The sequence below is a fragment of the Augochlora pura genome, chromosome 10 (assembly GCF_028453695.1).
Source record: "Augochlora pura isolate Apur16 chromosome 10, APUR_v2.2.1, whole genome shotgun sequence".
NCBI classification, from domain to species: domain Eukaryota; kingdom Metazoa; phylum Arthropoda; class Insecta; order Hymenoptera; family Halictidae; genus Augochlora; species Augochlora pura.
This window is the reverse complement of record NC_135781.1, coordinates 15,104,627-15,131,120: the sequence shown is the minus strand read 5'-3', so window position 1 is coordinate 15,131,120 and position 26,494 is coordinate 15,104,627. Positions and strand designations below refer to the sequence as shown.

The following is a 26,494-nucleotide window of genomic DNA, read 5'->3' as shown; positions in this document are numbered from 1 at the left end:
AGCTAACGCGTTGACAATGATTGAACAAGTAGTGCTTCCATGGAGCTCAATATTTATTGCACGGGTCAACTTCGACCGCATGAAATACCGCCGTAATTTCAAACTGCCGGGGAAAACGTGTGTTGCAAAAGTGGTGAAATGTAAAGGCGTATATTATGATACAGTAGCAATAGTTTCTTCATTTTTAGTGTCGAAATGCTTTTGTTTCCTTTTTCGTTTAGTTAAATCTACTGTTGTTACATTCAATTATTATAATATAATAAATTTTGAACATAAAAGTATTAAGAGAGAGAGAGAGAGAGATATCAGGTAATATTTATAGTACCAAATCATCCTATTGGTCGCAATTGATCACGCATTTGCGAAATGTCGATCTTTTGCATCAATGCACTGTTGAAATTTCGTGAATTGTTTTATCTTCCACATGTATCATCGTGTCTGAATTTATTGTTGCTCGTAATACTTGCAATAATTGAAACGACTAAGAAATTAATTTAGGTTAAAATCACTCTAGCGAATTTATACTCAGAATTTCCTGTAAAGGGACTATGATACTTGTACACTTTATTATTTTCTTGGTTTCGTACTCGCTTTTTCGCCCCTAAAAATCGCTGTATAAGAAGAATTTTTCTTTAATTAACGATGAATGGCAGATGTTAAACAAAATGATCATTGATTCGCAAACAAAAGTAGCAGGAAACCTACAATAATTAGGTTCTGAATACATTCGCCGGAAGATCTTTGAGATAGTAAATACATTATAAATATTTTTATTTTCCTATGCACAACAGTATTTAACAAATAAACTTATTTTAAAATAATAGTCATATGTGGATATTACGGAGTTAAATTAAAATGCATATTTATTTGCTAAATTTTGTAATAAAAATATTTATGCTATATTTACTATCTCAAAAATTCATTTTCCCAACCCTGGTTTTCGCGTTGATACGAGCGCAACTGATTTCTAAGAAAAAGAAAGCACTGCTGGCCAAGCAGGAATCTGAGAGGAACTTGCGTTGGGAAACCGCGTTTAACGATTAATCACAGTCCGCCCAAAAGCCCATTGAGACGCGTTCACTCATTATCTGGCTTTTCAGCGCCGGAGAAATAAAAATTACTGCGGCCGGTCGTGGATCTGAATAAAAATTTAAGATTTAACAGGTTTTGCCTCGTAAAAAACGGGACTGTGACATAGTTTACTGAAACATTATTGTGTATAACGATGGGAACTACATCTGCGCAGGATGTTATTACAAGAAACGTTCGATGCATCTCCCTCATTGCTTTTCAAAAACAAAATGTATAAATGCGAAATTTCGATAAATAGTTTTGCAAGCTATTTACATAGAGATCATCCCTGTGTTGTAGTTCTTAACCCCTTGCCGTGCCATTTTCTTTAGAAGTCGCACGATTAGAATTTCTTCGATCGCAATCAATTCTCAGATGAAAAAGGAAATTTTATATTTATCGTGTGCTTATATCTACTTGAATGTTTAAATATTGGTAACGAGAGAATAAAATTTTATTTCCAGTTAAAGGAACGGATGAATATTCGTACCTGATAGCTTATTACTAGAAATCTTCATCACGAGTCTGACTCGTTAAAGTACGGCAAGGGATTAAGAAAATAGCAAGTAATGAGAAAATAGTTGTTACATGTACACAATTAAATAGGAATATATTTCTGTTATCAAAGAATTTGTGTCTTCCTTTTATAAGTATTTTTGTTTCATTTTGGAAGAACAACTGAAGCTTCACAGAATTGTGTCAAGATTCCACGATACCAATTAAAATATCGTATTTTAAACATTCGTATATCAAACATTATACTGCGGACATTTAGGCAAAATAAAAATGTTGTGTTTTCTTCATTTACAAATTGTAACACCTAAGGTAGAAATTCACCTGTGAAAGTCATCCGTTACCAAATTCCTGTACAAATAAATTCTTATTCGAATGACAAATAACTTTTTATTCGAATAAATTTTTATTCAATAACATCGAACAAAATTGTATTTGATAATCCTTATCCTTGTATAAATGCATAAAATGCGCCAAAAGATACGAACTATCGATGCCAGTTTGAACAATGTACAGGTCAAGAATCCAGCGCTCCGGTCGGCCATGTTTTCGGCAACTGAGAGGCTTCGAGGAGTTAATCCCATGAGCGGTCATTCAGTAATTCGTTCGACTGGTGGATAGTTTTATTATGCTTACGGTTTTGACTTCGGCCGAGTAAAGCAATAAAAATCGTTACTTGTTTTCGGTTATTTACGGTGGCGGTTGTTGTTTTGGCCTGTTGCAGGCGATATGGGACGAAATGCGGCGGCTGCCTCCAGGGGATAAGCCCACAGGACCTCGTGAGGAAGGCGAGGGACAAGGTTTTCCACCTGAATTGCTTCACCTGCCTGGTGTGTCGGAAGCAGATGAGCACGGGAGAGGAGCTCTACGTCCTGGACGACAACAAGTTCGTCTGCAAGCAGGACTACCTGTCGGGCAAGCCGCTGCCGGACACGCATCACGTGCACGGTCATCATGGTGAGTTACAAGTGTCATTGTCCCTCGTTATCCACCGCTGGAGTTGGGATTACACTCGCACAGAGACGGGGAGGGGGGAAGAGTGAGAGAGTGAGAGGGAGGGAGGGAGAAAGACAACACAGAAAGGTACAATCGTCCCCTCTTTGTTTCTATCGTTCGTTTGAATCGGATTTGCGGAACCGCTTGTGGGATGGTATCGATTCCGTCCGTCCCTTCTGCTCTTGCTCTTTCTATCCATCTCTCTCTCTCTCTCTCTCTATCTTCTTCTCTTTCTCTTCGTGGGATTTAAAACGATCGGAATTTTAACCAGAACAACGACTCACCAGAAGTTTGTCGACGAACTTCTCTGCCCACTTCCAATTCGTAACTATATTATAATTGTTGCCATTTTATAACGAGAATGATAAGCAGGGTACTTTAGAATCAGTACAGAGATCTAAGATAGAGCATTTGATAAGGCCCATTTTCGTCGATTGGTTGACTGTAATATGACGTTCAGAGCTTCATAGTTTGTCATATGAAAATTACGACATTTATGTGCACGAACGAATTCGGTTCGAATAAGAGAGTCTTACGTTGGCATTAGGAGAATTTAGTTTCCTACTAAATTAACAAGATTTATTCTTTAGGATTCAGTATCATAGAATAGTGCTTTTGATTTATTTTTGGGCATTAATTTTATACTAATCGAATAAGGCATATCATAACTTTTTTATTCTTTCACTTTGTGTATTTTTTAAGAAAAATATTTAATATATTTTATTCGATAAATATAAAGTTAATTATACTCGAAAACAGTCAGTGGCACAGTAACCGGTCACTCATGGTAATCTAGTAAAATTCTTATTTGCAGAAAGAAATAACATTCTAATAAATCTATGAATTCTAAATAAATGTTTCACATTTTCTTGTTTTTTGACCATTTCTTTCGAATTTATGATTTTTCCGTGTGAACGGGACAATTTCTAAATATTTTTAATATTAATTTTAATATATATGCACAGGACAGTTGTTGAAATAATTTCAAAAAGTTTTCCACGCTCGTTTTATAAAGCATCATCTTAAGAATGTGAAAAGTTCCAATGAATGGGTAAAATGATTATCTAATATTCATGCACTGGTGCCAGGAATATTCCTCCGAATAAGTTCTTAACACTCAACGGATGTAAACGAGTCTATGCAGAAGAGCTTACGTAAGCATGTGGTAGTGTGATAATAAGGATTAAAGTGAATAACGTTATTTCTCGCTTTGGAAAATGTAAATGAAATATTAACGTAACACCATAATGCGTCGTGCTCGTAGAAGGAGGACTAGGCCGCGTTTATACAGCGAAGAATAAAAGCATTCTTACCTTTTATAGAACTTGTGCGGCGTAACCATATATGTGTGTTCATTGTATTATACGTATATTAGTACTGCAATGAATTACTATTCTTGTGTATTATGACTTATTGCTAGAACGTGTGTCTGCGAATTAACTATCCGAATCCTGAGGTAAAAGGAGATCATGTCTGTTGTGTTAGACGTTTCGTCGACAACGAAATAAAACGTAACAGCGTACGAAAATATTATAACACGAAGAGAACGTTTAATAAAGTCAACTTAATAATATCGTTTCATAAAAAGTTATAAGCATTATTAAAAAACATCGTTCAAAGTTCAATATTCTTAGCATACGAATATCTGCGTTCGTTGTTTACTATCTCCTACACTAATTCTAGGAAACTACTCCAAAGCCGCTCTATGCGCCGTTCCATCAATGAATCGCTTCCAGCGTTTCTAAAGGTCTTTGAAACAGACCTGATAAACAGTTCGTAACTGCCACAATTGTGTTTGAATACCCACACCGCCAATACCAACTGTGTCGATGAATCTTTCCAACATGACAATAAGACAAACTTACAAGATAAAAGATCTTTTAGATATAGTAGATTCGTGTATATTGCAAGTTTATATTTCAATCAAGTTACAGACGCATTCAATTCATCTTTGTAACTTTGTAACAACACTAATGCTGCAAAACGATACGCAGAAGCTATCGAACTCTAAGACAATGTTTTATACATACTGTAAACTGTGATAGTCACATATATTAACTCTTTGTACGCGCAGTTATTTCAACTCTAAATTCAAGATAGTTTTTCCAATCTACTCTATTTTATTTGACATGACTTGGTGCAGTTTATGTATAATGGAATAGAATCTTGTAACTTATACAGCAGTTACCTTTTTACCAGTCTCCTAAATATAAACAAACATGATAATGTAAGAATTATTTTATGCAAGGGGTAATGCAGAATACTGTCTATAACAAAGCGTATTGTGACATGTTTGACACTGATCCAAAGGCTATTAAAACAATCTAAAAACATTATGAAATCAGCAGGGGTCTTGATATTTAAGCAGAACAAAATATTAACAGGCTAATACATTAATAGTTAACAGATTGAAAGTAGCACATGGCGAAAGTACACAAAAAATCAAGTTTAAATATGAAAGCAGTTTATTTTACGACGTACGACGAGCTCTTCGATCTAATCAAAGCAATTCATCCACATTCCAGCAATCGCTGGCGAAGATATTGCGAGCTATAAATTAATAAAAGCATTCTTGCTTAATCGACCATTCGATCATTAGAACAATCGTTCCAACGTCGATCGGGCAGAACCGGTCATGCAAAACAATAGCACGTATACACGTTGTTCATTGGTCGAGCGGACTCTCGTTGTCCAACGAAATAAATCCGGCGAGGCGGAGAAAAATAAACTCGAGGGCGTAAAATTTTTGTTCTTCTTATTTCGGAGGGTACCGGGAGGGGGCTCGGTTCGGTCAGGGGGATCACAGTTGAACGCGTCTGACGCCCGAGATTTCATGGAGTCAGGCTCGTTCTAAAAAAGAGGGGCCAGGGGTAGGTTTTTCACGGGGGTTTAGCCCGGTCGACGAACGGCAAGCTGTGAAAACACCATGCGTGTACCCGCGCCGTCAGCCACCAGCCTAACGAGAAACGAAGAGAAAGAGAGAGAGAGAAAGAAACAGAGAGAAAGGGAGATAGAAAGAAAGGACGAAAGAGAGAAAACGAGAGAGTGTAAGAGGGGGAGAGAGTGAGAGAAAGGAAGGAGGAGAACAGCTCGGTTTCACGAGGGCCTCGCTCGTGTGTAAGCCGTGAAACGAAAACCGAAAGGTCGATAGGCAGGGGCGAACCTTTTGTCGCTTCGATGCCGACGTCGAAACCGCAAAACGTCCGACAACCCGTATCTTTTTCGTTTTCTCGCGGCAGGGAGCACGGGATCGTTCCGTCTTCGGGACGCGCGTCTACGCGCGCGTCAGACCGACGCATCATAATCGTTCCGTCGCGTCTCGATCGCCGAACCTGCGCCGATTATCGAGCAGAATTGCTCTCGTCGAAGCGGAGGATCGTCGCGATTTGAGGAATATCAATTTCCTAGGAAAGATTTCGTCCTTCGTGCTGTTGACTATTTGATTATCACATAGGACGTAAACGATGACATGATCTTTCGAACTAGCTCGGAAAGAAACTTTTGTTAACATCTAATGAGGGAATTGGCTTTGCAACGGTCTGTAAGGTGTTAAAAGGTTGTAAAAGTACAAGACTGATGTAACAAATGTTTTCATGAGGACCTCGTATAATTAGTTCCAATTTGCATTAGTTTCTTAGACTAATTTATTAGTTATTAGTTGACGACATAACAAGGTCACTTCGAGGCTTAACCAGTTAGCTATTTTTAACGAGTATACTCGTTTTAACAGAAAATATTGCCGTTTCTACATGATAAGTATATTCGTCAGAAACAGCTAACTGATTAAGAATACATTGAACACACATTTTGATATTCTTGATTAAATTATATATGTTAGGGGAGTGTTATGTTTGAACAAAATACGATGAAAATCATGTGTACATACATATATGTACAGTGTAATTACAATACCTTACATACTTTTAAAAAAGATTATATTACCTGACTGATTAATTCCATGTAATGCTGTGTGTTAATAACATACCTGTTGTTAGGTATTTATATTAATAAATATTTGGTAAATATGCTACGATTAGGTATTACGGGAATGCAAACGTTAAATGTTGCCGATACATCGAAGTGTACGGAGAAATAACATTATTACCGTTATCGTTTCCAAGAATTTCGACAATACCATATAATACAGTTTTGTATACATATAGCTCTATTTTTAGCAAATTTTATAAAATGTGATGCAGATAACTATAAAATCGTGTATAAAATCCTTCTCTTCATTATCTGAACCTTGACACAAGAAATCAACACCAAACGCAAGTTTGATTGTAACGTGTGTATATTTATATTCTATAATTGCTGATAAAGTCGCACTTATAATTTCGTCAATTGTAAAACAAGGAATCGTGACCGAATCGCAATCATAATCATAAGAAATAAGCGAATTCGTACAAAGGTCCACAATCTATGAATATCGACGCAATGTTGCTTTTATCAAGACGAATCAAAGTTGACCGTAGTACTGCTGAAACGTCGATATTCGACGAAGATACAACTTCCACTCGAAAGGCTCGGGCAGTTAGGGAACTCGCGTTTCTGGATAGTATCCTCGAGTCTCCATTCCCCGTGAAAAGTGTTCGCAATCGGGACGACGAATTGCTGGTTTTCGATGATCAAACATCGTGACGTCTGGATGTGCTGCGCGTTTCCGACATTAATCTCTATCATCGGCTGGCCATTTGTCAGTTGTCGAATTCGTGGTGATCGTCTGTGCGGCGCGCGCGTGAAAAGCGCAGCAATTACGCGACGTCCGGTCGATCAATCAGGAACGTTTATCCGATAACTTTTACCTGACCGTCTTTTGTCGCTGAACACGCGAAATTATAACGCTGGTGGGGTGACAGGGTGAATTGGCTCCAGCGGATTGTTGCCCTTTGAAAAACTACCGATCCCGCGCGGCATCAGCCGCAGCAGTCGCATTATTCAAAAGCGAATAATTGTAATCGCGTTTAATTGGTAATTTCGTACAGGGCATCGACAAATTTACTCGTGTCATTAATAAATTATGTACCGCCCCTCCCGCTTGTTGTCGCGTTTCGAGGCTTTTGTACGTCTAAACTTGACGTTGATCGACGTCATTTTGAGACGGGATCGAATTTTGTGAAGACACTTTGCAAATAATATTCCGCTAATGGTTAATTTTTGCCGGCGTTATCTGTCCGATGTAACAAATGGAAATGAACTTTCACCGTTATCGGGCTACCAATTTTATGCATTTGTAATGTACACGTCCGTTCGAAGTTTGATATCGTAGAAAGTTTGTTGATACGTTACTCTGCCCTCGTGCCAGTCTCAACGCAAATAAAATGATTGACAAAAATCTGTATTTGCATTAACGACCGAATCATAGTCGTAAAGTGTTCTTATCCTGAACTCGTTAACTAGGAATTTATTTCTCCTTTTACTCGCTTCAGAATGAAGATTATTTTCTCCGTGACAAGTTATATTATCAAGCTTAATATAATAAAAAACTTTTTTCACTTCATTATTACTTATTTTGACAAAACATTTTACAATGCATTTAGAAAATAAATAAATCATCTCAGTTGAATCGTTGTTAAATATACATGTATATTCATTTAATTTCTTTAGTTGATCATGACACCCTTAATACACTGAATATAAAAAAACATTATGGATGTGTTTGAAACTACAGTGCAAATTCGAAGTGTTTCCATATGATTCCGTTAAGTTTTAATGGGCAAGAACATCGCCAAGAATAATGAGCTACGTATATTACTTTCAAAAATTTCCGTTACGAAAAAAGTCGTCGTGTTAGTTGGTGTTGTTTTCCTGGCATGACAAAATATTTCTTCATACCTGGCTGAATAATGCTAGATTTAATAAGAGAATTATAGTAAAGTAAGACATTGAATGATAATAAAATAAGACACATTTAATGAGATGTGGAGAAGTTTGGTTCAAGTGGTAATCGAATCACTGATTTCGAGAGAAACTGAATTCTCAATCCGCTGGAACCTTGTGGCTTTCCTCTATTTGAGCGTTATTCGTACACTTTGACCGCGAAAGTGCTCGAATTGCGTCCAACTCGCAACGAATACCGATCATTGAACAGAAAAGTGACTGGCGCTCTTTTCGAACTCAATGATTCGATGATTGAAGTGATTATAAACATACGGTTCGAATCGTTTACGAGCAGAATCGTCCAACCTTTCGGCAGGAGGCGACTCGTTGATGGGTTCGGGATCGGAGGACGAGGACGAGGACGGTAGTGCTCACCATCATCACAGTGGTGTCGGTGGCCCCCACCTGGGGTCACATAATCTAGGCCCGGGTGGTCCTGGTGACCAGACGGTTGGCCATACTGGTGATCTACCTCTTGGAACCGATCCTTGCAAGCAGGAAGACTCGGAGGATCAAGGTAAGCCCGAAGTTTGATCTTTTCACCAATTTCTGAGGGGTGGCGAGAGTTCTCTGTGACCTTTAGAATTTTCCACGCATCTTTCGAAATTCAGATTTGATCTACAGCTTAAAGGAGGACACCACCCTGACGGTTCCAAAACATTGTTTTCCTTTTTATTTTATTAAAGTTCAAACGCGCAGGATGTTATGTCAAGGCAGTATCTTGAAATTAAAATATTTGACGTTTGAAGGTAAAGTTAAAAATATCCTACATTATCACAGAGGAAAGTTATCTTTATATTTCTATGTCTTTTACGAAACTAAGTTTTTCAACCTGGTCGTCACAAAATTATACTGTATATATCAATTATTTAATTTCTTATAAATATTATGAGGTCATTTTTCAGGATAAAAACAATTGTTTTTTCTTCAAACAGTGGTCATTTGTAAGATCATTAAAACGTTCGAACATTTGCATACGTTACATTTGAAGTAATAGTTTTTGTTTTGTAAGTCAACAAAACTTGTTTAATTCAGACATCCTGGTACTCGTCAACTGTGGCGACCAGCAATCAATGTACTACGAGAAAGGATTTCGGAAACAACGAATACATTCGCCATTTTGTACGATTTTGACCCTGAAAACATTGGAAAACGAAATTGAAACTTACGTTTATATTCTCTTTGTTAGACTCAATTTTGTATTTAGCAATTAGCCATTAAAAAGTCCCAAATTTTACTTATCTGTTAACACATCACTGCGGTGTCCTCTATTTAAATTCAGAGTAACGTGCACACCATGCGTTGCCATTTTAACAGACTGTTATGTGAGTATCACGGGAAGCTCTGGCCACTCGATCTCATTTCCTCAATTTCACCGAATGAGTTAAGACGAAAGTGTTTAATTGACTTTGGAGGTCTTCATCCACTTGAAAGTTTGTACCCTTCCTCTTTGACCCAAAGTTTCGCAACTTCTTAACAGCGTAAGTTTTAAAAAGACTCCCGTGAATGGAGTAATTCTTTAAATTTCAGTTTAACCCGCAATATCAAGCGGCGCACTCATTGACATTTTTTCGACTACTACGATAGGCTGCTCGAGGCACCTGCGACACGATACAGCATACGTTTCGTGAACTAGTAGTTTGCAATCATCTTGGTCCAACCTTGCAAGAGAAGAAGGGTTGCGAGGCTAAAGAGTCGTTCGCTTTGCGACAAATTCGATTTCCGAAGGCCGATTGACTGGGACCGACTAACGACTTAATCGAAACTTGGTCTGGAGCCCCTTCTCGAGCGAGGGAGGAAATTCAGTGGCTTGACCTGGAGCGTCAGCACGAATTACTAACCGCGTCAGGTCTTCCCGGTCTATTATTCGCTTCTGCTCTTTTATCGGGTCCGAGGGCAACAATGATCCCCCCACTTTCACCGGTGCTTGACGCGCGCTCTGCACCCGGTACGAGCGTCTCCTCTGCGATTGGTGGCCGGGGGGAGAAGGGAGGGGTGTCTTCGCGAAGGGTGGCCCCCGTGGCGCGGTGTGACACTGTCCAAACATTTTCTTTGTCCCGTGGTTAAGACCTTATACTTCCCCGGGCATATATAGATTATCGTGAAGAGTTGGACCCCTATTTCTCCCGTACACGTCGCCGCTTACGCATCCATACATCCTGCAGACAGGACACACACACACACGCGCGCGCGCGCGCACGCACACAGCCACCGGCTTCGAGTATAGCTTTCAACTGGAGAACAGCCACGATAATCCGATGGGGTCTCGCATCGCTTCCGGGGGATTGGCTCCGATTGTTGTTACCTCGATCCGGCTGATTAAGATCCCGAGATATGTATATCGTGTACCCGATGCTAAGAATCTGCTCGCAGAAAAAATGTTATTGTTTGCTCAGCCGATAACTCGCGTTGCTGCGAATCCACTTAGGAAGTCGGAGTGGAGAGTTCAACCCTTTGTTGTTCACCTTGCTTGGTGTCTGTTTTAATGCTGCTAAATTCTGCGATCACTTTGGGCCTTATTCTTTGATATCTCAGTATACGAGACAGGTCTGTCCTTAAAGAGATGCGTATTTAACTGGGCTCGATATTAATACTATACTTCACTGTAGACTTTCAACGTTTGCGTACGTGCCAGTGAATTTGGTACAAGCGATACACTTCGCGAGATTTCGATTTAAAACTGATTTGAGTGTAGACGTTCTATATTTTTTCGAAAGATATTTTTATAAACGTGTCATCACTAACAATCACGATTTTCTACCTTTTCTATAATCATGCGCTCGTGTTAGTATACTAAGATCAATAATGGGCACGTTTCAAATAGTCAAAGAGTGGGTGAAGATCGAAACATTCGTGAGCTGATGAAATGGTTACAAAATTATACTTACTGTTCTTTATAGTGTTTCATATATGGAAATGTTGCTTTTTCAAATACCTTAATCAGAGTACTTTAATCGAAACGAAAAGCAATGCTATTTTTTATACATTCTATAAAAATGTTGCATCTAATATCAGAATAACATATCCGGCATCATTTATTTCTTTTTGATATCCAATATTTGATGTGATTGTTTATCCATTCAACACGCATAGATGATTGAACAGTCGTGACAATTGTTTATTTGTTACAACCGATTCGAAAGAATGAAAAAAAACATCTTCACCATTACGTTTTTATTCAGTCGAATAAATGTAATATAATTTGAGTAAGGTGAACGTTTTCTAGTTTCCGTGACTTGATAATTAAACGGGTTCGTCTGCGTTGCTCCAAGGTTCCTTGGATGGAGATCCCGAGACGAGGGATAGTCAAACGGAGAACAAAAGTCCTGATGGCGGTGCTGGCGGTGGTAGCGGCGACGGCGGCGCTGGGTCGAAGAGGCGAGGCCCGAGAACGACCATAAAGGCGAAACAGTTGGAGATTCTGAAATCGGCCTTTTCGTCGACTCCGAAACCCACCAGGCACATCAGGGAACAGTTAGCGAAAGAGACTGGGTTGCCCATGAGAGTGATACAGGTTCATAATGTTTCCTTCTTCCTCTTTAGACATCATCGACTCGCTTATTAGAAAGTTATTTCGTTGTTGAGAAACTTGGTCCACCCATCGGTTAGATTAGATTTTTTCTTTCATAATTAAGAATAAAGCATTCCAGAACAATTTCTTGTAATTCTTTCTGCAAGCATAAGAATATTTGCCACCAATTACTAGATTATGAATCTTTATACAAAATCGAAATGTTCTGTCTCTGTTGTAAAGAATCGATCAAAATAATTTATCTCTACACTCTTCAATTCGTTGAATCTTTTCGCTGCTTCAAATCACATCTGTTCGCGCTTTTCATACATTCATCAATCCGAAGTCTACAATACGCGTGCATTTTCTCTGTTTCTTACACTTTCATGCTTCAATATCTTTTTCTCAGTTATAATCAGGATGATTTGGAACTGTATACAAATTGCGTGAGGTGTGCAGAGTGTCGCGTAACTTCTGGAAATCTTTTATGTAGCTGGCTCAACCCTCCAATATTGTGTAACTTTTACAGTTATTTCGAATTTAGCATGACTTTCCATTATTCCATTATCTCGTCCTAATTGAAAAGTCTGCTCATCGCAGTTTTACAAATCTTTTAATTCTAATTATTTCCTACTCGAATAAGATTGAGTTACAGAAGACGGGACTGTAAATTCGAGCTCTATAATAATCGTGTAAAATTCATTTAGAATATCACTTTCTTCAATTTCAACATTGTGAACGCATCCGCAACGCTATTTGATAATTCGTGCTATTTTGGGTTCATCGGAAACCCAAAAGTATACACATAAGTATTGGGTTGTTCGGGAAGTAATTTCGTTTTTCTCAACAAAGGACCTAATTTTTTCACAGCCAACTTCACACTTAAGCTGCGTAATCATTATATACTTGGACAACTGTTATAGTAAGCCTTGTTTGTTAAAAATTTTGTTTGATTTTTTGCAACAGGGTTTCTTTAGTGATTTATTACGTTTCATTTCCACCAAAAAAAAAGGCGAAATGACTTTCCGAACGACCCAATACATATAAGTGGTATACATATAAGCGGCCGTGTCTTATTGGTGTCCCTTTTGCGCAGGTCTGGTTTCAAAATAAAAGAAGCAAGGAGCGTAGGTTAAAACAACTGACGTCGATGGGCAGAAGCCCGTTCTTCGGCGGTTCCAGAAAGATGAGGGGCTTCCCTCTGAATCTGAATCCCGGTGCTCTGGGCGGCGAAGACGGACCGCCACCTGGTTTTCCATATTTCGGCGCAGAGAAGTTCGAATTCGGTTACGGCGGGCCCGTGGCGTTTCACCATGAATTTTTCGGTGCCCATCCGCCCCCTCATCCTCACGGACCGCCCTTCAGCGGACCGGGCAATCCAGGTGAGTCCCGGAATTCCATTTAAACGAACTTTTACCATCTGTTTCGTGGTGTCTCGCCGCTGTTCTTTCATTCATTCCCATCGCGGAGAAACCGTATTCTGGAATCTGAATCACCGTATTGAATCCATGTAGCTCTGCCTTCTAACTATTCCCGCAAGAATTATTTGTTGCGTAGTAACAGGAACGATAATTAGACTGTGGATTAAATGCATTTCTTCAGAAAAGATAGTACACGAAACACGAAAGAGCAGAATTATTATATTTCTTAACAATTAAAATGAAAACAGAAACGAATTCGTATGTAACTGTCACAGTTGTCGATGAAGAATCATCTTTAGTTGGCCAAAAATCCGCAGTCTAAAAATAAAAATACTGTCTTTCTTACGCACAAAGCCTTGCAATAGTAAAATAAAATACGTAAAGAAAATGCATTGAAAAAGATTGATGTCAAACTTAAAAAATATATATTCTTTTTATAACGAGCCTCCACGAAGCATTGAAATAAGCACCAAGATTTTACTAGACTGCGGATGTTTATGCGAATATAGATCAACCGAGGCGAAAGTATTTCTTTCAACAGGAACGTTCCTTCCTTTTATCGTCTTAATTCTGGTTTGTAAATTTTGTAAAATTTAGAATCCGGTTTTGTATCTTACGTTCACAATATACCGGCGTTCTTAAATCCTTTCGTGATTGCGGACTAGATATCACGCGACCTGACGTGTCGTCGCTTGACACTGTAGACGAGACTTTGCACACACATGCTTAACATTTTTCACGTTACTGTGAATCAAGGTGTTAAGATTTCTATCAGGTTCGGACTGAACCAAAGGCCGCGTTCACGAACCTAACCGCCTCCCTTACGAGCCACGAACATGAATGCACATCCATTTTGAACGCATAGAATCCGACGTCGAAACATTAGGCTAAGGATGTTTATGCAAATTTATTTTTTCTTCGCCGCTTATCAAGAGCCCGGGGAAGGTAGCATTTTTCTGATAATACTAGCTTTAATGTTGCAAAATTTAAATAATAATGATTAAGATTTTCTAGAGCAAATGTCGATTATATTATAGAGATTCTTTCGCCTAGATCTGCTCGAAATCTTATGCATCAAAGTTATTTTATTTGTTTTCAAACTCACTTCTTTGAGGCCACATATTAGACTTATTGTAAATATATTTAATATCTTATGAAATCTCATAATGGAATTTACTTGAATCGCACTCGCGTATAAGCAATATCTTTTCCGTTTATAAATCTGATTAACGTCTGATCACTTGCAAAACTTGCTTCCCTAAAACATCCACATTTTTTAGATAACTGTTTTACTTAATCTATGCTACCCTACTTTGTACCCTGAAGATAGATCTTATCATTGGTAATATACTCGAATCTGTATCATGAGAAATATTTTTCTCATTTATAAATTTGGTTACGTCTGATCATGTCCGAGGACACTTTTCATTTCTCTTACAAACCTCACTTTGTTGTCGTTCGCCACCTTTGTCGCAGTGCGATGGCATTAACGAGTCAACGCTTGCAGAAGGTTGAGACCAATGCAGTCCTTTCTCGCATAAAGACTCGCAGTCTAATAATCATCACTTATCCGCTACGAGAGGGACGGCAAACGCGAGTGGTACAAGCTCTCAGTAATCGATCGAACCGCGTATCGTTTCATCGCTCTCAGACAATCGTAGCTGGAGAATGGTGCACGCGGATCGCATAGGTTGTTTCAAGTTAGTCGGTTTGTACTGGCCGGTTTACATCAATTCGCGATCCTGCGATCGGAACTGTCTCTCGTCGAGATCCCACCGTTAGTACATATAGTAAACATCGTAGCGGGTAGGTAGGTCGCGATAATTATGACAGCCGGGTTCGGAGATAGCAGGCCGGATACGATCCTCCCTGAATAGTGCGTAATCTGTTCCTGACAGGTTTGGACCCGGCGAGTTTAGCGGGTATGGCGGCCGCAGTGGCGGTGACAGGGGAATATCCACCTCCGGGTGCGGGAGGCGGCCCTCCGGAATTTCTCACGGGCCCTCCTGGACAGGGGCCCCCTGCACCTCCTGGCGGTAGCCCCGGCGAGTTCCTAGCACCTACAGGTACGAACAGATACTTTTGCAAGCCTATAATTACCGGACCAATCTATTAGGTCGTCCCGCAAACTCGTGGCGCAATTCTCTCTTCACATACCTTTTCGAGCTTGAAAAAACCAGCTGCCACTTTTTCTTCATTAAGATTTATGTTGCTACGACTGCCATGCTAATGGCGACAATTTGAGAATTATACCGTGTGGGATTGCATTAACGTATGGTCGGTTGAAAAAATACCTACATAACTAGCATTATTATATAGCTTTATATAATAATATGATATCGGCTATTAAATATTTATGTATCATAAAATGAGTACGAACCGTAAAAAAAAGTACCTATATATACATAAACCACGTTATTCTACAACGTTGCAAGTTTTCCTAAGCGGCATTATAAAAAAGAAATTAATATTTTTTAAAAAATATAATAGTTTCACTGCCATGCCAAGTACCTAAAAAGTTTCAGAAAATCAGGTTGATATATTTTATTACATTGCAATTAAAAATATTAAGTTGTATGAAGTTAATATTTTATTTACTGGTAATTTCATCATCAAAAACCAATAATTGAGAATTTCTTGAAATATTTCTCGGAAACGATAATAATTTCATCCGTGATTCAACTATCTATCCTTCTATTTAAAAGAGAAATATCAAGTTTGTCTTCTAAACACAACTCAATCATTATGAAACCTTTTAACAAGTTTCTGGTAAATAATGTGTTGATTAACTTATAATTAAATGGGAAATATTTTAAATTGGAAATATATGTATAATAGATTAGCTCTGAGCAAATAATTTCGTCAGCCAAATATGGGTTACGGAGCAGTCAACATATTGACATGTTGATTGCCAAAAATTAATTTTTGTTGTAATAAACTAGACAAATTAAATGTTACTTGGATTTTAAGAATACAAATACTACTATTTCCCACGATAAATTTTAAATTGTTATTTTTGGTTTCATTAAATGAATGGCTCTGATATTATGGGAATTTTCGAAATTAGCATTATACACTAAACGTATTAAAACTTGATAACGTTTTTAAAATTGGACCAAATGACTTGACTTACTTCTGAGAAGTTAGTTTTACACAGGAAAGGAATCAGAGTCTTTTTAAATTTTCATTAATGGCTTATGTAAAGAAGATCACTGATTGTAATTGTTTAAACGAATTTTGTACACGTCGTGTAGTAAATTAGTCCTTCTGCAGACACGTGATATCAGTAACTCCTAAATTAGATGTTTTTGTTTTGCCGCGTTACTGAGTTGTTAATGTATTATTTTTAAAATAACACCAAAATGTTTAAAACTATTCAGTGGCAGTGAAATAAATGAGACTAAGTTCAATGAATATATTCTTGGGGAATTATATTATAGAATAATCTTATCAGCATACAAAATTGTTATTCAACATTGTTTTTAAAAAATCTAAAAAGTTCTACTTTTCTATTCCAATGTCGAAATACTAGTTTTTTTTTATCGCGGACTTATAAGCAATGATGCATAATGTGATGTACAAGATGTTGAAGAGGTCCCAAGTTGCATTATTTAGTATTAGTGAGTCATGAAGAACTCGCGGCGATTATATCGATATTTTATTATGCTCTGATGTCAAAGGGATACTAGCCTATTGTTCTGATTGGAGAGGTTCTAGATGCATTTGATATTCCATTGTGTTATTTACTCATGCGTGTATTAACATTCAGAGAGCAAGAAAGTCAATATATTGGCTGATAATGCGACAATAAAGTTACATATATATGTAAGGAACTTGGTTAAATGAATAATGTTAACTTTTATTACATAACGATATACACAAAACGTCTGTCCCCACGTGCAGTCACCGAAGAAGTGTCGCCACGATCCGTTCTCACTCGCCCGATCGATGATCCGAATCATTCATTTGTTTCACGGACACAACCATCCATTCATGTTCATCTTATTACTATACATTCATACAACCGCACACTCCTTCTTACATACTATACACTCTCACCCATACTATACACTTACATGTATGAGAAAATTTGACAACCCTCCCGAGGTTAAATAACGATACAAGATCAGAAGGAGCCACAATTTGGTAAAATCTCTAACTTAATAAAACGACAATGAAACAAGCTAAGCAGTCAAGAATCTTCCATTAATGTTCTTTCATAGTTTCAAACTATCCTCTTACCTTTTCACTACATTATAAACTTACGTAATTTTACGTTAGCAACCGGTTGTAGTCTGCGCGAAGGTTGCAATCAGGATAACAATTTACTCCTCACTTTATCGCAAGATAAAGATGAGTGTAACCTCATCGATAAGGAAAGGGTTAAACAATTACCTAATCCGCTCGGTAAACGATAATGGCATAAACTCAAGGGGCGAGAGGGGGGTGGGGGTGGGCGTGAAAGGGCAAAGGGGGGAAGGAGGGACCGCTTCAACATCCTGTAGTTAAAGCTAGAGTACTGTGGAAGGCGGCTGGTTATCTTGCGGGCTCGGATCCCACGATTCTCTCGAGAGATCGAGGTTGCGAACGGCACCGATTCGACGGGTTTGATGTTTCTCAGGTGGAGGACAGGGTAATCCCAGCGCCGGCGGGAATGGCGGTGGTCCAGGTGGCGGTGGCAGCGGGGGTGGGTTCCTGGAGCCGCACCAGATGCAGAGCGAAGGGCTGGCCTGGTAGTACGAGTTTTAATTGATGTTATGTTAAAACGAATTACGTTGCGTTCCGTCGTCGCAAGGCCGAAATATCGATCGTTTCGTGGATAAGTCGACCGGTCCTGGCATTCGACCGATGGGAGGCCTTCCGGCTTTGTTTCATAGGCAGCTCGAGAGACTTGTGGTCCACGGCGAAGGCCGAAAAGTTCCTCGACGACTCGGACTCGGATGTTCGAGCTTGCAAACTTTGTACGTTACGTTTCTTCCTTTTGTAACATATAAATATGATAAGACGATCGACCATTCAATCTTTGTTTCTATCACGGTTATCATTATTGACATTATTATCTTGATTAGTATTTTTATTATTATTATTATTAATATTATTATTATTATTATTATAGTCGTTGGGGAACGCTCGACACTGCTATTTTATTATTATTAATATTATTATTGAGAGAAGAAATTATTAAATATTATTAATAATATTATTGTGTATAAAATTTTCGAATGTCCTATCGTGTAATATTATACCCTCCCTGTTGATTACTTTTCGACGTTACTTTAAGGAACGCCCTGTAGATATCTGCTGTTATACATTCGAAAAATCGTACGCGACACACGCATACACAGAGGGACACATACACGTACGCATACGTTCCCATCGACAGGAGCGTACGCGGCACAGTTACACGTATATACAGTGACACGTGATTACACGATGTATGTACACCTGCGTGTACCAAGCACGGACACATACACGCGCTGTAACAGTTAAAACCGCTGTATTAATTATCATTAAAACTATAAATATAAATAGGAATGTGTAACCCGTAACTGTTAAGGCGGCGATCGATGTAAATAAATTGTCTTTTCGCGGGTATATATACAAACGAAACGAAAACGATGGGAAAAGCGCGCGAGCGAACTTGTTTTAGTAGCTGGACTCTATCACCGAATTAACCGTCTGTAATTGTAATTGCAATGCAAGGAAACACGCGAGGGATACATGCCGCCGCGAAGCATAATGATTATAAATATTATTATAATAAACCACCTCGTATTTCCGTATACGTGTCTGTTGTGTACATCTCTTTCCTGTCTAATTCGTCTGCCAAATACCTACTGTTAATATTGTGTTCACTCTATACTCTAAGTTTCGAGATGAAGAAGCCATTACGCGCAGGTGTGGAACAGTCATCGAAGTAGTAAGTACATTTTCAAAATTGCTTACGCTATTATATATAATTATTGAATATAAATCTTCATTGAATCGCGGATATAATGCGTGTGCAAAAAATTCCATTGTGTGGCGTCTGTGTTTCTGTCGTAAAGATCACTGACTTTCACAAAGTCAGGAGTTTTTCGCAAAACTTACGAAACGATTGTAACTTTGTTATAAACACTGTTTTTATAGTTCAGTAAATTTCCTTTTCGGTACAAATACTACTTTGGTAAAACTTTTGTGAAACATTTCATGAGGTTCTTGCAGAATTCAAAAGTTCGTCTCACTTATTCATCATTTACGAAGTCACTTTACGAAAGACCATAAGGTCGATTTAACGTATCCGCGTATAGATCAAGACATAAATATTCCAATTTATGATGTACTGTAACATAAATTAATCTCGTTTCTCTGCTTGAAAAACGTAGCTCGCGCAATGGTATTTGGAGCAATGTACCGAACCTATCATTCGATGTATTGGGCTATAAAATATATTCTTCTTACGTTACAACCCAATAGATACCATTGCAGCATAATACCGTGCGCAAACTTTTCTGCCAGCAGCAAGAGAATATGTTATCTTGATAAAATATAGAACTTCCTCGTAGGACCACGATGACTAAATATCTTCGTACCTGAATATCAGGCACTCCGTCTCGAGGTGGAACGATAAGAAAGCTGCGAAGCCATTTTTCTCGACCCGTCCCCCGGTTAACAGCCCGAAATCCGAGCACGTATCATTGCCATCGAAATCACAGTTTCTTTCGCGAATCCCGGCGGACCAAACACCTGAGACTATCGACGGCGACAGTGAAATCCTTTCGACCCCTTAAATCGTCGTCCGCAAAACGCATCTGCGCCTTGGGGGTGGTTGCGCTGCCCTAACGTCGTTAGTGGGTGCAATGTCGTTTTCCGCGCGGAAAGGGACGGTACGGGAGATTCGTTTTCCTGGACATCTGGTGAATTCGATTTTGATGTGTTTCTGCCCTCCGGGGGTTGGTCGGTTCTTCGGGGCTACGTTCCCGTATCCCTGACAGTCCCGCTGGGGACAGAAACGATGCTGTTACATTCCCCGCGCGCGTCGCCTACAAACCTGTGTACATACACACTATCGACCCCCTGCGACCTCTCCAACGAGAACGTCTCCCTCGTTCTCTTTCTTTTCCTCTTCCTCTTCCTCTTCCTCTTCTTCTTTCTTTTGCGTAAGTACGTACGCGAAGCTCGTGACCCGCTGTGGCAATTTACTGTCGTGTTCCCAGATAGTTCTCCATTTTTCAGCAGCGCGAAGACGTGCCACGTAAGACGCTCGGCCACCTTAATATTGTAGGTGCTGTTTGTCTCCTTGGCGCTGTTTTAGAACGACTCTGGCTGCCGTTGCATATTTCTCTTCTTTTCGACGGTGTCATCGAGTAAATATATCTTCATAATACTTCCACTTCTTGATCGCAAAGTGTTCTTGCATCATTTTCTCAGGTTAATTGATACTGCTGATGTAGATGTTCATTTCGTATACTTTGGAAAGTATAGGCCTATTTTTGTTCACTGGTTCATTTTTTGATGTTAAGATACGACTCGCGTACATGCTATAGTACCAATTGCAAGATCGGAGACGATCGTAATATAGTATGATTTTGACAGTTTTATAAAGTAAAACATTGTCTTTAATCACTGTGTCTTCTTTTAAGAGACAACTTATTTCTTTCTAACAGTAGTTTTAGGTTCGTGGTAGATTTTCTTGTTTATATTTTAGAAATTATGAGTTACACATTGTTTCGTCTCCACTAATACATTTTATTCGCTTTTCTAACGGTGTAGCCAGACACTTGAGACACGTGTCACTAAACCACAGAGCTTTTAATACATATGGATTGCTCGAAACTCAATCAATTTAATTCCCTGAACACGAGAACTAAAAATAAGTTTTTAAACACATAGTTGCAAAAATGAGAAGAATATGTCTAACAATAGACACAAGTCAAATTCTGTAAACAAAAATTGGAGTGACACCGATCGAGCTCAGCACATGTTGCGTTTTTTAACAACTAAGTGTAACCGTGACACATTTATTTGATTCCGGATTGCTTTGCACCCTGTCGAACAATTCGAGCTGCACAGGGTAGAGCTCTCGAAGTTTGAATCATTTTAAAGGGCAAGTTCGCAACGGGTGTACATATTGTAAAATCGAACAGACGTTAGGAAGTTAACAAGTGGCCGGGCAACCATGTTTCTTGAAAACGTCCTCTGAACCTCTTCATCATCTCCCCCGATCGTCATCGGTCCTCGCGGGAGTTTAACGTGGCATTTAACTAGATCGAGTGGCGGCCGGTGTACGTACACCGTGTGTACATTGTAACAGCGATTCGGAGGGCGAAAAGCGTCAGCCTAGCGTGTAATGCGTGTCCTGGCCCGGATGGATCTCTTGCAGAAGATCCACCGGGAGATTCGACAGATGCGTGCCCGCCTCCGCGCCCCAGGAACTTCCACGGGGGTCCCGCGGGAGTCTTGCAGAGACAAACCGTCCCAGCGGGTCCCCGTGCACCCCATAGTATCGTTTTTGTTACCCTCTCGTTAAGGAGGAGGAGGCATCCGCGAGCTGCCCCCTTCCGAGTGACGATTGCGTTGAAACTATTTAGTAATTTGTCGGTCGATGCTGACTGGTACATTCTTGTACGACTCACCCCTTTGCATATATTGGCTCCATTTTAAAGTATTTTATAATTGGTAATCTGCAAGTCGATAATTAGGATCAAGATAATACTTTAAACTTGCTATAGCAATTGCTATATTATATTTTGAAATAATTTTGATTTAACTCTATCACAGTTAAAGAAATTAATCCACATGGTTAAGGGCATGTAAGTATTATTTCATTTCACTTTCATTTTTTATCGAAGTTCAATCGATGCCTATTCATTAAATTGCTGAAAATACGATTCCCAAGAATCGTCTGATCTATTTCTAAAAACTTGTCCCCTGAATTGGACTGCACGAATTATCGTGGAATACATTGGCTAAAATTGGCATCCGGATAGTTTTGATTTCTTGCAAAACATCAATAAATTTGTACCTTGCCACCTACTGTTTTGTAAGAAGATATGATCAGAAATTCTCGGTCAACGATGGTGCGGAACACTGGCTCCTTTTTAACGTAGTATTTCGTAAACCGGAGACTCCCGTTAGGTCTCCGAGAAACTAGAATGGATCAATTATTCATGAGCATTAAATTTTTGGGAAGGACGAGACTCGCTCGGAGGCATGGTGACGAGAAGGGCTCGCAAGACTCAGGGGCTGATGGCGTATCACAGTCGAAAGCGTTCCAAGCGCTCACGTGTCCGAGCACGTGTCGGCGAACAAGCCCCTGTCGCGCAAACCCTTCGTCCTTCTTCTGTCATTATGCAAGGAGGCCGTACAAATCACTGCCTGCTTACTCTGCACGCTTCCGAATCCTGCCGATCGTCACGGGCTCGAATTAACGTAACAAACCTTCAGCTAATTGGAATTAACCCATGGTTCGCCGTTTGATCGCCTTCATTTCTATGACTTCGGTTTGTGCTTCCGAGCGTTTCAAATTTTTTAACCTGTGCACAATAATTTCGATCGTGCAACGTATTCTTTAATTAATTCTTAACTTTTGAAAAATGTAGTGCAGGAACTCGGTTGTCGATCCATAACTGTTTTCGAATAAATGAACTGTGTATTCTAATGCGTAGCAGGTTCCATGCTGCAGAGCAGTGTCGAATGATTATGGTCGAGGATTTAGCAAACTGATGTACGAGCATGTTCGTTGTATACGATGCCATGGATGAAGGATTGTCACAAAGATTTAATTTAGCGTGCTCATGAAACGGGTATTAATTTTTTATTGATTTTCTTACGTTATTAATTTGTTCTCAGTTTCTTAGGATCCTCTGAAACAACGTTAACTAGCATATTTAACAATTGTTTTGGTAGAACGAGACAATCTTTGTTTCTTGTGCGTCTTCATTTATTTAAATATATGAAATATTTTTTCGATTTAAATGGAGCGAATGCCACTTATATTTAGCAGGTTGTATAATTGATTAAGATGCAACCATAAAAATCGACCGACGACAAAACTCGTGTTCTACAGTAGACTTCAGTCCATAAAGACAGCACAGAAAATCCATAAAAAGTAAAAGTACGCTATTGATCGAGGCGTATAATCGTTTCACAAACTCTCGGTTGCAAGACGGCGAGCCTCGCTGATCAAAAGATTACGTCTCTACCGTCGTGAATTCGAAAAGCTTGGTCCACGCATGATTTCATGATTCCGTGAAGCGTGTTCGTTCTGAGAACCGGTATGAATTCGTCGAGCGAGATTGGGATACAATAGGAACGTCGAGTGGTCGTTGTCACCAATCGAGAACGGAGCCGGATGAAACGTGTTTTTTCGTTGGCTACGTAGACCGACTTATTTTGGTCTCGGTTCGAGTCGGACAGACAGCCAACCGGTCAGCCAGCGAGCGAGCAAGCAAGCAAGCAAGCAAGCAAGCAAGCAAGCAAGCAAGCAAGCCAGCCAGCCGATGCGATGGTACACAGAGACACGGGACAGAAGTGTCCAGAACGACCTCCTGGTGTTCAGGCTGGCTTAGGCTAATCCGAAATCCGGATTACTTATGCCTCAGCTGGTCCAGTCTTACCGAGCGACGTCGTAACACCGATAGCCGTTCTCTTTTTCTGGGCCGTTAGCCGTAGATCTCGCGGCGCACAGTCGCGCGACAATTTCGTCGAGGCGAAACCGTCCGCTTTTCCGAACTTACTTATTCTCGAAACCGATCTGCATAAATATACTTATGCTAATTGCGCCGGATTGTCCGCGACGATCCCTGGATCTGCTGAATCACGCGGACACGCCGGCGACCAGCGACGGAAGTTCTTACGGCGTTCCTATTAACGGGGACACACGCGTATGGAAATAACCGTGTCGCGCATGGATCGTTTTATTCCGCGCGCAAAGTACACACAGCTTATTTCGTATACGCAACAGGAGCTAGTGCCCTCTGGGCGCGAATAAATTTCAAGCGTACGAAGATCTTCGTCAAGCTGATTGGCTTCCTCGAGCTTGATACACGATGTCGTCCGATACTTCGATTAACATAGTACAATCAATTCGTAGAGAAGTAAATGAAGCTTTTTCTGACACTCGTGTTTACCAACCATCGACCGATAAACGTAACGATAGGGTTGAATTCATTCAGATTTGGTACAATTTGTTTTCGATTAATTCATAACTACTACACCTATTAAAAATTACGTAATGACTGTTAGCACTAACACTTATTGCATTATTATTACTGACAAATCAAGATCAGTTTTGCGCATCAATAATGAAGGGGTCAAACTTGTTCGATCGAAGACAAGCAAGTGTATCAAAGAAGTTACTTCTTTGTACAAATTTTCTTACAATTATATCATTGACACGGACGAATAAGTAATCGTTCATTTCAATTCATCGTATTGTTTCGACAATTGCTTCAATTACTTCAATTCGTCGTTTTGATTTTGGCGGTGCAAGTTTTACTCGGCGTTTGCACCACCCTCGTCCCGCGCAACGTTTCGTGCGACTGGCACGCCTCAAGAAGCATCTCCTGCTTGTAGTTCTTCGCCTTAAATTTCCCGCCCTTGTCGCGTGAATACATATCTACCCTCTCGACCTGCTTATCGGCGCTCCCCTTCCACCCGAGATAAGTATTTGCTATTTAAAATACCGGTCCCGGTCGCGCGGGCCCTAAGATAAACTGTTCATGCGTCGGTCGAGGGTCGGAGCTGTGAACGAGAACGAAAGAAAGAGAGAGAAAGTGGGAGAGAGAGAGGGGGGCGAGAGAAAAGAGGGGTTGATTATAAACCGAAGGCAGCGCGCGGGGTGAAGGATGAGGGTGGAGGGTGGCGGAGTGTGCAGCAACAGCAACAGCAGCCACGGCGGTCCACCGTGAGGGTGGTTTATGGGGGGTTGTACCGGGTATTGTTGTATAAATAGGTTTGGCGAGTTAGGGGTTGCTACCCCCGAGGGAACTGCACATGTCCGCATCGATTATACCACCCCTTCCTGACCCCCCAGCGTGTTCCCGTCTCGCTTCGGCATTCGTTTCTCTCTCTCCTTACGGGCCTCTTCTCGATTCTCCGTCACCGGTGGGTGGTTTCGACCACCCCGCACCACCTCCCCGCCGCACGGCCTGTCTCCGTCTCTCTTAGTCGCCGCGATGCCGTCTCTCTCCCACGACCACCCTCGTGTGCCCATCGAAAGCTTCCTCCCTGCGGAGCCCACGGGGCACACCGCTCGGTTATTTTCAAGCCATTTGCTTTGTAAACGCACGCAATCTCGACCAGTCACCCTCTCTACCGGCATTCTTCGCCGCTAAACTTTCGGACCCCTTATGCTCGCGCCTGAACGCGAATATTCAGGTTGTCTAGCCGCCGCGGGTTCCACGCCGAGCGAGCGAGCGAACAGGTGGCAAAGGTTCTTCGCGGGGCTCTATCGTTCAGCTTCTTTTTGCACCGGATGAAGTCTGATTGTGGATCGCGTGGACACGGAGGGCAAAAAAACCGACGAACCCCACCGAAACTCGTTTGGCTCCTCTCTTTTTCCTCTTTATCAAGTGGCTGCAATTCGGAGCTGCTACTTGTTAATAATCTCAAGTCGCGTGCGTATCTTTGAAAACTTCATTGTGAAAACACTTGGACGTTGATGGAACATCGATTGTTCTAATGCAGTTACATTTCCTTTCTAATTTAGTCAAGTGATTGACGGCAGTTTTCGAAATCTAGAAAGAAGCTGCGAATATTATATTTTTATGGCTGCTATTTAAGACAGTAGGGACACGCGAAGAACTGAAGGGTATCAACATGCTACTTTCACTTTACTAAAATAACAAATAAAACAAATTGCAAATAAGGAAGAATTCCTGAAACGTAGGGATTTCGTGTAAAGGTCCGCGGACTAGTCATCAGGCTCGAATGTTCTCGAAAATATTCGACAGAGTTGTAATTTTATCTGTAATAATTTCTTTCATCGTTTCTATAAAGCACATGTATGAAAATTAGAAAAATAAAGTAAAAAAGCATCCTTCTATTGATTTCACAAGACTAAATTTTTAAATACAACATGATTTCTAAATTGAACTATTAATATCTTGATTAAGATATT

General features: G+C 40.1%; 1 protein-coding gene across 3 annotated transcripts in view; it reads left to right on the top strand.

Annotated features, from left to right (window-relative positions):
* Positions 1 to 19,152, top strand: part of Lim1 (LIM homeobox 1) — a 50,610-nt gene extending 31,458 nt beyond the window's left edge. The window contains exons 3-8 of one of the 3 annotated variants that reach the window (XM_078192139.1): positions 2,309 to 2,541; positions 8,777 to 8,977; positions 11,733 to 11,974; positions 13,068 to 13,353; positions 15,270 to 15,458; positions 18,014 to 19,152. In XM_078192139.1, coding sequence (XP_078048265.1) covers positions 2,309 to 2,541; positions 8,777 to 8,977; positions 11,733 to 11,974; positions 13,068 to 13,353; positions 15,270 to 15,458; positions 18,014 to 18,129 — 1,267 coding nt within the window. In that variant the 3' untranslated portion in view covers positions 18,130 to 19,152. Of the gene's footprint in view, positions 1 to 2,308; positions 2,542 to 8,755; positions 8,978 to 11,732; positions 11,975 to 13,067; positions 13,354 to 15,269; positions 15,459 to 18,013 lie in introns of all 3 variants that reach the window. The other 2 variants (XM_078192138.1, XM_078192137.1) reach the window with 2 other exon arrangements.
* Positions 19,153 to 26,494: the final 7,342 nt, after the last annotated feature.